The 13675-nt window shown below is 48.1% G+C and overlaps 1 protein-coding gene across 1 annotated transcript in view; it reads right to left on the bottom strand.

Moving 5' to 3' along the window:
• The window catches only part of LOC119406771 (intraflagellar transport protein 122 homolog), a 73876-nt gene that overhangs the window by 27059 nt on the left and 33142 nt on the right, over positions 1-13675 (bottom strand). The window contains 4 exon segments of the mRNA XM_049420203.1: positions 4545-4691; positions 4764-4866; positions 12381-12530; positions 12672-12902. Coding sequence (XP_049276160.1) covers positions 4545-4691; positions 4764-4866; positions 12381-12530; positions 12672-12902 — 631 coding nt within the window.

Genomic DNA, 13675 nt, shown 5'->3' with positions numbered 1-13675 from the left:
ATGGGAGGGCAAGACGATTTGACGAATATCATTGCCCGGAGATGACATGAATAACGTTAAAATCCTGTCGCATACGTCGTCAAACCCTTTCCGCTAGACACGTGTGGCACATACCCATTTGCCACGGGCCGCGGTGTACGGGTATGCGCCTGAGGTGATTGACAGTTTATATCTACCCAGGAACGGCGAGAACAGACATTGGTAACTTAAATGCTAGAGCGTTAAGGAAAACCAACAACGGCAGCGTTGACTCAACGAATGGAAAGAATGAAAATTAGGATCCCAGTAGGAATCGAACCCAAGCATTCTGCGTTGCAATCTGGTATTCTACCACTGAGCCACGCCAGGTCTATAAACTGGTTTTGAAAAACAGCCTACGCAGGCATAATATCGGTGCAACGTCAATTGTGGTTGTGGTTAGAGGTGTGCACGGGCTCCGGGTAGCCCGAAAGCCCGACCCGGCCCGCGGGCCGGGCTCGGGCGGGCCGACGTATTTTCACCTCGGGCCCGGACCGGGCTACTTGGAGTTTTATTGGGCCGGGCTTGGGCCCGGCGCAAAGCCCGACTCAAGCCCGAAATATAGAGAATGAGCGGGAATTGTTTTCCAGCACGCTTACAGCGCCTTTTCCGCGACCGCCCTTTACCGCTTTTCCTTTCCATTCGCTACTTTAAACAAAAGGGGAGCAGGTAAAGCACTGCCTCTGTTGCACTCCGACAAACAGAGAAGTAACACCCCCTGAGCTATAGTGACGGCGCCACGCGACTGTTCGCGTTAGATTTAAGGCCAAATCCCATATGAGTGAAAATGCACGCGACAGTGACGAGCAACCCGACGTAGATCGCCTTCGGGCAAGCTGACGCTTGCATGGGCATACCCAAGGCATACCCCCATACACGTGACGGCTTTGGCGAGCGAACTCCATTGTTGCTGGCATGAGGTCGTCTACTTGTATAGCAAAAGTGCCGCGCTGTCGCACGTATGCAATGCAAGTAAAATTCCCAAGCTTGCCAGGCTGGCAAAAAAGATATTCGCAATTCCGGCGACGAGTACAAGCAGCGAACGTAGCTTCAGTTCGGCGGGCTACATAATGCAAAAGCGCCACACTTCGTTGAAGCCGGAATCGTTGGACTGCTTGCTGTTTTTGCACGACAATTTGTAATCTGTGTAATAGAGACTGTTCGCCGTGTGTCGTTTGATCATATTTGATATGCTCAATAAAATGCCATAATAATAATAATAATAATAATAATAATAATAATAATAGTAATAATAATAATAATAATAATAATAATAATAATAATAATATCTGGGGTTTAACGTCCCAAAACCACGATATGATTATGAGAGACGCCGTAGTGGAGGGCTCCGGAAATCGACCACCAGGTGTTCTTTAACGTGCACCTAAATCTAAGTACACGGGCCTCAAACATTTTTTCGCCTCCGTCGAAAATGCAGCCACCGCGGCCGGGATTCGATCCCGCGACCTTCGGGTCAGCAGTCGAGAGCCATAACCACTAGACCACCGTGGCGGGGCAAAATGCCAAATTACCGGAAAACGATGTTTTGTTTTCGCAGCGAACCTTCAAAGAGCCGGGCCGGGCCGGTCCGGGCCCGGGATTGTGTTTTTGTACGTCGGGCCGGGCCGGGCGGGCTCGCAGCCCTTTGCCGTCGGGCTCGGGCGGGCCTTCGACAATGTCAGCGGGCCCAAGCCGGGCTCGGGCTCGGAAATACGGCCCGTGCACAGCTCTAGTTGTGGTGCTTGCTATCTTTATTTTACAAGGAAGCAATAAGCACTACATGATACTCCTACGATGTGTACTCCTTCGATACAGGCGTCATATCTTATGACGTCTGTATGACGTCTGCAAGCTATATTGAAGCATTGCTCGACCCCGGATGAATACATTAACGAAAGTTACATATGATCTCCACATCACCGCACCGTAAAATCCACTTCGTCCACCAGTACGACGCAGTGTACTCTTCATTTCTTACGAGGCAGGGCGATGGCCTCATGCTGACCGAGGATGATGTCAGATTCATTGACAGCCGCTTTGTAGACTAGGCTACGTAGGCCACATATGCCCAGGTAGTCTACGAATACGACAAACACTATCCACTGATTTTGGTCTACGTAGCACTATCCAAGCCTACCAGCCTCGACGACCTATACCTCACCAACGCGAAAGGTGGCTTCAGGTTCCGACATGTCGCCGGCTCTGTCTACAGACAATTTGCCGACGAAATGACCGAGGCATCCACGAATTCCAACAGCTCTACTATACCACATACTTCACTACGCATGGACCCTTCGTCACCACGATCACGACCGGATCCTATAACTGGTCATGACCAGCTGCTGGAGCTCACTGATCACGGTGATTATGCCCTTGTTCAAGAACTGTCAAGAACATTCTTGAACACATGCACACGGGTCCGTGAAACGTGCGTGCGTTCTCGGGACACGTATAAGCACTACATATCAGCTTACCGCTTCTGGTGTTGGTAATACCCACGTTGCCATCGGCAGCGTTACCCAACCATAAACAACTGGTTATATAACATATGCGGCTCTCCAACATATACGTATATGTGTGCGTATAAAATTTACACAAATCTGTAGCGTCATTTTGTAACGTGTCGCTCAGTAAAAAAAGTTACGCCACAGTCACTTACCCGGCGCATGCTTCGCATAACATCGACTCCCACGGTACGTGGGATCTGCCGAATTTTTTTGCTATCGCATTCACTGCTTCGCCTTTAAGGAAACTATTTTTTTTAACCGTCAGCTACTGACCCTGGAAAGCGAGGGGCGGATGTATAACATAGCGTAGCCGCTTCACAGTGGGCCTTCCGACGCCAGGGCCGTCAGCGACGGGCCTGCCACTGACAGCTGCGCGAATTAAAACAGGTTTAATTGCGGCTGCTCCGACCAGGAGGCATCCTTTTATTAATAAGATGACATTTGAAAAAAAAAAGAACAAACAAAATATTCGAATTTGGCTCCTAACACTTACGAACTCAAAAGGGCAGGGCCTTTCAGAGGGCATTGCCGCAAAAGCGATCACCAACCCGGATGTGCTTGTGGAAGAAAATTACGGAAAAGCTCCTCTGGATTCATGAATAAAGTATGTTTGATGAAAAGTGACAACGCATTCCCACTGTTCAACGTGCTCTTCCATGGACGTGAAGCACGGAAAATTCGACACTGCTCTAGTTTTCCCTAATTCCATTCCGCGATGTCCAGAAACATAAATTACAGACATTCTAGCGGCGCGCGTGTAGATATTACTGAACATTGCTTCAATTGCGTGCCGTGCGACTCCTGAAACGAGCTATCAGCAGCGTTTCTGGAACAGACGACGTCTGCCGATGAATCGCCGCCTCACTTTCACGCTGTCGATTGAGGCGTCTCGAGCTTCTGCGGAGGATGCATTTTGCCGTCGAGCCGACTTGCACAACGGAAGCTGCGTCGGCGCCGATCATGGCGTCATGAATCGGGACGCTCGCGCGAGCGCGGTATACTCAGCGGAATATTTCTTAGTCTGTGGTTGTGATTTCGGCGGCCCCAAGATCAAGCTGCACGTTTTGACGCGCTCGCGGTGCGATTGCCGGTGATAGATGCCTCCAGACCCGAGACTCTGGCGCTGCTTGGCGCAATTTACGTTGATTTTATCAGGATGGCGCAGTAAATTGAATTTGGCGCACTTTGGCACAGTTGGCGTAGGAGTGGAATCACTGCAATTGACAGTCGAAATGCAATTAATAGTCAGAATGCGAAACTGCGCACACGATCCACATTTTCGTTGTTTCTGGTCGTTGTTGAGTGTCCAGAATGGGGTGCGGGGACGACCTCCTCCTAGCCCTCCTTGAACTGCCACCTCCGGACTGTGACCTTGAAATGCAGCAATCCTTGAAGGTCTCTCGAAGCATCTGGAATGTTTCGATTGCATTCTTCCCAAGCTTCATGCAAAACTTGATAGCATATCGCTGTTGAAGAGTGAACGCTCCATTGCGCCTTGTTACAAAGTAAAAAAAAAAAAAAAAAAAAAACGTTTCACACGGAGGCATGTCTTTTCGCTCACACTGCTGAAATTAAACTGGCGACCGGCTGCGTTGGAAGGGCAGATCCCCCACCACATTGCTCGACCACTTTTACTGCGCCGCCATGGATAATCGCATCACAATAAGATCATGCGCATTACTTTCATGATGGACCCTGTATTTTTTCTTGTCACCTACTGCAGTCAGTGGCTTATGCTAACAAGAATGAATAATGAAGAGAGAGAAAAAAAAGGAAAGACTAACTACCCAAATAAAAGCGTCAGTTTCAATATACTAGTGCTCACATTGTATCACCTCATCTTGTCTATGTTGCTGTTACACTGCAACAGCATGCACAGTCATATACGTTTGGAACAGTGCCAAATCATGTAGGCAGTATGAATTTGGCTGGTTCAGCATTTCTTCAGCGATTTCTTGCGGATTATCGCTGCCAATGTGCCTGACAGAAGGAACGAGAATCTAAACGACTACTACTCACCCTCTTTGCTCGCACACTCTAGGATCTGCCTAGAGAGTAGCCAGTAGAAGTAGCCAGCATCGCGAAATCTGCACTCATCAACGGCATACTGGGTGAGGCGTTCCAGCACCTTCAGTGCCTCGTCCTGACGGCCAGCTTCGTAGAAAGCTGTGAACAAGTTACTCATTAGGCACTGCAATTGTAGTGTTAGTAGCAGGCAAGGAACAAACGTGCGTTTACCTTTCTGGGCGTCAACAAAACGATCGTGTTCCGCGAGCCAGTTTGCATAGTCACCGCAAATCTTGGCACGAAGCTCGGCATTCTGCCCGACAGCTGCAAATGCCTGTGGAAAGATGCAGCCACTGGGAAAAACAGCACTTAACATCGCAGCAAGGTTAGTGAGAATCACTGGTGTGGTCAGGGGCGGCGGGGGAGAGGGGGGGGGGGCATTCAGACTCTCCAGAAAATTTTACATTTTGTATGTATGCAGGTCGACGTTACTGCATTGTACAATCATTCCAAATACACTGTATCTCCTTAACTGCAAATTATTGTGTTCATTATTTATGTATTATGCTTATTACTCTCTTCCATTTTATGTTTGTATTTTTAACAAGCTCACGGATCGGTGTACACCCTCTGTAATGCCCGATTCTGGGTCCTTAGGGTAAATAAATGAAATGAAATAGACATACACCCATAGAAACACAAGCATGAATGTATGTGAAGGGGGGGGTTGGACCACCCCTCCCCTCATATTAAATTTCTGGCAACACCCCTGCTGAGAATGGTCCCAGAGGGGGCAAACCATACCTAGTGTGGGAAGTGGAGGGGGCGTTGCATGGGTAGCTGAACTAGAAGTGTATTAAGGGCAGTGCTCAAAGTAAATCATTGTGATCACAATTTGAAGTGTTTAGATGCACTGTTTATTCAAGTAGTACGCTACACGACTATAGAGTGAATGCAGCCATTAAATGGGTATGCTAAGGTGTGCGATCAAAAGGGGCTTGCAAAGGAGTTAAACAGTTCATTTACTACCTACAGCCAGCATGCATGTATATGTGCGGTATGGCAAGCCTACTGCCACAGCATGAGCGCAGGAGGCAACCCACTGCACACAAATAGTCTACGATGATCGGTGCCACATGGCAGCAGTTACCACCAGGCATGTGTGAAGATTCGAGCACTTCGAATATTTGAACGAATATTAGAATATTTGAATTTGCTCCGACACGAACTTAAATTATTCGTAATTTCGAAGTATTCGAAATGAACAAATAGACATATAAACTGCATTTAAACCCCCTGTGAAGGTGGTTTCCCTGCAGTGGAGGGGTGCTACACCGTGAATACGCCTACTCAGGGGAAATCTGCACTGCCGTGAAGCCCCACTTCAAGGTTAAATGATCATATTACCCTCGCATCGATTCATCATTTTTTTAAGTTTAAAAGCTTGTTATACCGGCCCATAAGATCTAAGTATAGTAAATTTTAAAACGTTGTGTATTTTACAGGTTATCAATTGCATTCTAGCAAAAGTCAAATCATGCTGCTATTCAAAGTTGCTTCCACTTCCCTTTGAACCAAAAAGCATGATACTGTATTTGCGCATGCCTTGTTTCAATTTAAAAAAATATCGTGCAGGTTAGTTGGGTCATGACAAATATGCTAATTTTTCTTTACATGTGACATATATACTATTTGAAATTGATTCGAAATTATTAGACCAAATCACTATTCACTTTGAATTCGCTTTGGAACCTAAAATTTACTATTCGCACATGGCTAGTTACTACATATCCATTAGGTGGCACTGGTTTTCACTCAGTAGCAGACTGCTGCACCAACATGCAAACACACACAGGCATTCGGGAAAGCCAGACAAATCGTCCACTCTGTTGCCAAGTTCCCTGTCATAGCTTTCAATGCAACAGCATTAAAGAGTTAATTTTGCAGGAATTCCCGCCTCGGTGTCGTTCATTGCGAGCGAAAAATCGGCATCATTGGTGAGCAAAAAATCGTGATGGATGAAAATAATAAAAATCATGGGTTCAAGCCAGAATTGAAACCAGGCCTTCTGCATGGCAAGCAGGTGTTCTACCACAGAGCTAGCTACGCCAGTGCTTAAAACTGTTTTAGAAAAAGCTCTGTACACGCGTCACGTAGTGCAAGGAGTCACGTTAACACATGTAATATTGCATGACAGACTCATAGGATCACACCAGGCATCACACCACGTAAATAGCACAATTAGAGGGTGGCTTGAAGGCTCACCCACAAAATAGCATCCAGGCATAACTAATCACTGATTAGTATCATCAGCAACAGCATCAACAAAACGTGCATCTGTGCAGGTGTGTGTATTGCCTTACAGATCCCTAGTGAGTATTTTGCTAATTCATGAATTAATGAATCAGAGAATGATTGGGTACTCAGGATAGTTTAAAACAGACAGTGTTATGTGTACAGACATTCTTTTTATCGTGGCACGGTTGGGGTGCCCACCTAGAAGCGAAGTCTGGCTAACCAATGAGAAGGCAATGCAGACGGGGTCCAATTACGCTATTGCATTCCATTTTTGAAGGCAAAGCTTAAGTGCCAACAAGTTTTTATATGCCTGTTGGTGTTGTCACTATGCGCTACCACACAGTCACGTGAGAGAGCTAGAATTCCACTATGGCATCTCTCATAATCATATCGTGGTTTTGGGACGTTACACCCCAGATATTGTTATTAGAATTTTCTCTGTACTTTTGAGTTTCGTCTCCAAGCACGGGCTGCACTACCCTGCTCTCCTATTTACCTGCCACGCTTCACTATGCTTACTAATGAGAATCAGGCCTATTTCAGAAGCCTGCGAGGTTGTTTTTACAGTTTTAATATAAGAACCTTGACTTAAGGTGGGACGTGGCAATGAAAACTATCTTTGTTATTTATAAAGTGATGAAATTTGGCATGCAGATGTGATATGTTGTGCTGATGTCATTACTGAAATAAATCGGTTTTGGGCTATCTTTTGTAGTTTTTGAGTTACAACACTGGATAAACTCTCATTGTCATCCCAAAATTAATTAATGAATTAGACATAAGTTCGTCAATATTTTTGCATAAGGATATTCACAAGGGCCCATTCTGTGCCGTAAAGCTATTGGTTTATTTTTTAATATTTAAATAAGTGCACAAAATTTTTTTTGAAATTTCTTGTACATATTGTCTTACTAACAACTTTTACAAAAAGCCAATTATAAAAATCTGTATGACATGCAGACAAATATGGACAGCTTTACGGCACTCACCAATGTCTCAGGATCTAAGTGCAGAAAACGGAATGGTTATATTGTGAGGCAACGTTTAGGACTGTCAAGACTCTTCTTTATTGTCCCGAGTATGAGCCCCACAACACAAACACAGTTGATGATGATGAGTATGTACATATGAGAACATGAAGGGCATAAACAATGCTCACACTAATCTCCCCGCGCGCGCGAGCGGCCGGCCCGGCCGCGATTTAGGCGGGAAAGGTACGCCGAACGAATGGCTTGAGACGCGATACGTGCACTATCTCAGAAGCACGGTAACGACGGTCCGAAGAGACCTCGACGGGGGTGACAAGATAGTTCACTGGGGATGTTTGTTCACGAACAACGTAAGGTCCAAGGAAGTGTGATTGAAACTTCTGACACAATCCAGGAGTACGAACAGGCGTCCAAAGTAGTACTTCATCGCCAGGATGGAAGGTGACGTCGCGATGAAAGCTGTCATAACGCTGCTTACGGTCTTGCTGACTGGCCTCTGTGTTGAGGCGAGCACGCTGCCGACATTCCTCAAGCCTAGAGACGAAGTGTTCTGGTGTTGTTGTTGAGATTTTTGTTGTTGCACTGAAGAAAGAGGCGTCGATGGCGAATGTCGGCGCGCGACCGTAGAGCAGGTAGAAAGGTGAACATCCGGTAGTTCGTTGGACAGCGGTGTTGTGTGCAAACGTCACGAACGGTAAGATTGTGTCCCAGTTATCGTGGTGTGGTCCGATGTACATTGATATCATGTCGGTTAGCGTACGATGGAATCGCTCCGTTAGGCCATTTGTTTGAGGGTGGTAGGCTGATGTCCTCTTATGAACTGTGCCACACGTCTTCAGCACTTCTTCAAGAATTGTCGACAAAAAGGTCTTGCCGCGGTCACTCAACAGCACGCGAGGTGCACCATGGCGCAAAACTATGGCTTCCAAAAAGAAGGCGGCCACGTCGGACGCAGAACTAGTGCGTAGAGGGGCGGTCTCCGCATACCGTGTGAGGTGATCGACCGCTGTCACAATCCACCGATGACCTGCTGGCGTTATGGGAAGTGGCCCGACCAGGTCTATTCCGACTACGGCAAAGGGTGTTTCGGGACATAGGATGGGTTGTAACAGGCCAGCAGGAGGTGAAGTTGGTCGTTTCCGGCGTTGACAAAGTGCGCAAGAAGCGACATACTTGGCCACAAAGGTAGAAAGGCCAGGCCAGAAGAAGCGGCTCCTAACACGGTTGTACGTCTTGTGAAACCCCAAGTGGCCAGCGGACGGGTCGTTGTGCAGTGCTTCGAGAACTTGTGTTCGCAGCAAACGGGGAAGTACTGGCACCCACCTATGCCCATCGCTATTGTAAGTATAGCGATGCAGCACATTGTTTTCCAGCTTGAATTGCCTTAGCTGACAACGTAGCCTGGCATTAGGAGGTGAAGACGTTCCACTGAGGTATCCGATGATGCGGTTACAATAGGGGTCATCACGTTGATACGAGGCGAACTGAGTGCAGCGGATGGAAGACAGCGACTCAGGAACTGTCAAGGGCGATAACGTCAGTGAAGATGAAGGCTCAGGATCACCTGATGAGCAACGAGGGTGCGTGGTCGGAGAAGAAAGTGGCAGAGGGCAGCGAGAGAGAGCGTCGGCATCTTGATGCTGTTTGCCAGACTTGTACACAACGTCAAAAGTGTATTCTTGCAAACGAAGTATCCAGCGACCGAGGCGTCCAGACAAATTTTTAAGTGAGGACAACCAGCATAGAGCGTGATGGTCGGTAATCACAGTGAAGTGGCGTCCATAAATATACGGTCGAAATTTTTGTATGGCCCAAACTACAGCAAGACATTCCTGCTCTGTTATCGAGTAGTTCTGCTCCGCAGGTGTTAGGGCGCGACTGGCATATGCAACAACTCTCTCTCGTGAAGTGTCGTCGCGTTGTAGGAGGACAGCACCGATCCCATGGCCGCTTGCATCTGTGTGCAGAAAAGTGGGGGCACTCTCGTCGAAGTGACGGAGGACGGGATCTGATGTCAACGCACGTTTAAGAGCTTGGAAAGCACACTCGCAGTCATCAGTCCAAGCGAAGGCCGTTCCCGACGTGAGAAGCTTGTGTAATGGTGACGCAATGGCAGCAAAGTGACTGATGAAGCGGCGGAAGTAAGAAGCCAGGCCAAGAAAACTTCGCAACTGTTTTTGATTTTCGGGGCGAGGGAAACGAATCACGGCAGCAATCTTGTCCGGGTCTGGTCGAACGCCATCTTTACTGACAAGGTGGCCCAGCACTTTGATACTTTTGCTGGCGAAGTGGCATTTCTTTGTATTGAGCTGAATTCCAGCATTCGAAATGCATGTTAAAACTTCGTCCAAACGCTCAAGGTGCTGCGAAAAAGTGGAAGAAAAAATAACGATATCGTCTAGATAACATAAACAGGTTTTCCACTTGAGGCCACGTAAAACAGTGTCTATCATGCGCTCGAATGTTGCAGGAGCGTTGCATAATCCGAAGGGCATTACGTTGAACTCATAAAGGCCGTCCGGAGTTGCAAAAGCTGTTTTGTCCTTGTCCGCTTCGTGCATAGGTATTTGCCAATACCCGGACCGGAGGTCGAGACTAGAGAAATACTCTGCGCCTTGAAGGGAGTCGAGGGCATCGTCGATTCTTGGTAACGGATATACGTCTTTTCTGGTGATATTGTTAAGGGCTCTGTAATCGACACAAAATCGTACAGAGCCGTCCTTTTTCCGGACCAACACCACAGGAGATGACCAAGAGCTGGATGAAGGTCGGATGATGTCGCGTTTCAGCATGTCGTTGACGTTGTCCTCGATGATTTTGCGTTCCGCCGAAGACACGCGATATGGGCGGCGGCGCACAATGGAGCTGCCATCGGTCTCGATGCGATGCACTGCGACGGAAGTGCGGCCCAGAACCTTGGAGTGTACGTCAAACGAAACGCTATGCTTTTGAAGAAGGTCTAAAAGGTCTCTCTTTTGCTCATCAGTGAGATGGGGATTTATGGTCGCATTTAAAGCAGCTGTCGCAGCCTTATGATCAGTTGAGGCAGACAAAGGTGGCGATTCTGCGCGAAGGGAAACCAGAGAAAGAGGCTCGGTGTCGGCGAAACAACTCACTGCAGTGCCCTGGGGCAGCATCACTGGCGAAGAAGTTGGATTAAGTGCGGCGACCAAAGCTCTACCATCGTTAAAGCGCACAAGGCCAGGCGCGATGGTAAGCCCCGTGGGTATGCAGCGACGAGATGGAGCAATGAACACGTCACCATTAACGACGGTGTCAGAAGCCAGTGTAATAATATTCTCATCTCCCGGCGAAATACAACAGTCAGAGGCTGTGACTAAACGGAAGCTGTGAGGAGCGACATCGGATGGAAACTCAGTGTCTGTCATATGGATGACTCGCTGACGACAAGATATGAAAGCTGACGCTGAAGAAAGAAAGTCCCATCCCAAGATGAGTGCGTGAGTACACGAGGGCAGCACAAGAAGCTGAATATGATGAAGGATGCCATCAATGGAAACGCGCACTGTACAAACACTGGAGAGCCGAATAAGAACTCCGTCAGCACAGCGAAGGGAAGGGCCATCGTATGGCGTCTTCACTTTCTTCAAGCGGGAACAGAAGTCTGCACTAATTACGGAAAGCGATGCACCTGTGTCCACCAATGCCTCAGTCCGTATACCTTCAACATACACCAACAATATATTTGACGGGCGATCCGGAGGATTTTGATACAGTCCGAAATATGCAGCTTTCCCTCCCGAAGCTGCACTATTTAGTTTTCCAGTCGGTGATCAGGAGTCAAGGTAGCTGGGCGAAGTGGGGAAGAAGAGCGCCGCAGCGGTGAAGGCGAGCGACGACGCGGAAATCGGGAACTGCCAACTGCGCCGAAGTTCTGCGGAGACTGCGATCGACGTGGGCTGTTCTGGTATGGGCGACGATATTGCGATCCATTGGTGTAAAATTCGTCCCGTTCAAAGTCGTCGTAGCCTCGTCTTTCGTCTTGCTGACGGCGTCGGCAAAATCTCGAAATATGGCCACGGATGCCGCAATAGAAACAAATCGGCCGAGGGGTGCGCCAGGTGTTGTAAGGCTGGACCGGCGCTCGGGGTGTGAGAGAGTTGAGCAAGCCGTGCACTCCAGGCGCCTGTAGTGGTGTCTGCTGGGGCTGTGGTGTTATGGCAGCAATCTGGGCATAAGTTGGGGTTGGCAAGGGAAGCGGGGTTGGCATGGGATGCGGGCTCGGAACTTGCGTGCCGGTCATGGAAGCCAATTCCTCCCTCACGACGTCGCGTAGATTGGCACCAGGTAGCGTCGGACGAACCTCAAGATGGCACGGCGGAGCTTGTGCGTGGAGTTCCTCCCGGATAATCGAGCGGATCAATGCACGCAGCTCGATGTCGTTGGTTGGCCTCTGGTCAGACATGTCAGGTTGCAGGCGTGTGGTCTGAAGTTCGTCGAGGCGCTGACATGTAGCGACGATATCGGCTACGGTCGTGGGGTTCTGCACTACAAGCGCATTGAAAGCGACGGTCCCAATACCTTTCAGCAGGTGGCGCACACGGTCATTCTCCGCCATGAAGGTGTCGACGCGGCGGCAGAGGGCGAGCACGTCTTCGATGTAAGATGTGTAGGACTCGCCCGTGTGTTGAACACGCCCAGCAAGCCTCTTCTTCGCGATATCTGAACGCACAGATGGGTTGGCAAAAATCTGGCGTAGTTGAATAGTAAAAGAGGTGCAATTCGGGAAATCTGTAGCATGGTTGAAGAACCATGTCTTTGCGACGCCTGTGAGGTAAAACGCAACATGGGTGAGTTTCGCGGGCTCATCCCAGTGGTTGATGGCACTCACGCGGTCATACTCCTCCAGCCAGTCTTCAACGTCCTCGCCGCGAAGCCCAGCGAACATCGGTGGGTCCTTCTGAGGGCTGGTGACCATCCAAGAAGGGGTGGCCGCAGGGGCAAGCATTGGGGTTGCTGCCGAGCTGGGCTGCTCGTCTTGCGACATCACCGAACGCAGGGGGTGTAAGCGGCGTCCCGAACGGAGCTCCAGGGATGTATTCGCGGTCAAGCGGGAGAGGATCTGTTAACGAGAGAGGATTCAGGGACCGGACAGCACTCTCCACCACTTGTGAGGCAACGTTTAGGACTGTCAAGACTCTTCTTTATTGTCCCGAGTATGAGCCCCACAACACAAACACAGTTGATGATGATGAGTATGTACATATGTATATCTTTATTTGTTGTGAAATGGCACAGGGATGAGTGACAGCAACTGTTCAAAAAATGAAAGCTGAGAAAATGGAGCTCAAAGAAAATGGAGCTAAAAGCTAAGAAAATGAAACTCCAAAGCAAGCTGGTTTTATTTTTCATTGGAGAAATGCAGCTTTGTGCCTATCTTGAGCTCTATCTGTCCTTTTTATGATGACGCCAATATGGTGGCACTGTGTCAAGGGAAAACTGCAGATTTGCATTTTCTAAAGCCCAATTTTCTCATAGTTTTTGATGACAGCACACTAGTAAAATGCTTTTTTGTTTTCAACTTCTACTGCTTATTTTGGTCTAATATTTCACCATGGCGTAAAACATGGTCTCATGATTGCAGAAAAAAATAAATTAAAAAAATAGAACATTTTGACCAAATTTACCATTCCCATTGCCACGTCCCCCCTTAACAATATTCTCTGTATCACATATTTTTCCGCGATGAGTAAAAACTTGTTGTATTGAGAGTTGAGTGCAGCCTGTAGGACAGCTGGAAACAGCATGCGAGACCAGTGATGCTATACAATAAAACTGGTCTGTATGTTTGTTTAAACTGATATAAATAAGCTTTCTTTCCACTATGCAACACAA

This window comes from Rhipicephalus sanguineus, chromosome 10 (assembly GCF_013339695.2).
Source record: "Rhipicephalus sanguineus isolate Rsan-2018 chromosome 10, BIME_Rsan_1.4, whole genome shotgun sequence".
NCBI classification, from domain to species: Eukaryota; Metazoa; Arthropoda; class Arachnida; order Ixodida; family Ixodidae; genus Rhipicephalus; species Rhipicephalus sanguineus.
Note: the sequence above shows the minus strand (reverse complement) of the source record. Positions and strands in the feature narration are given on the sequence as shown.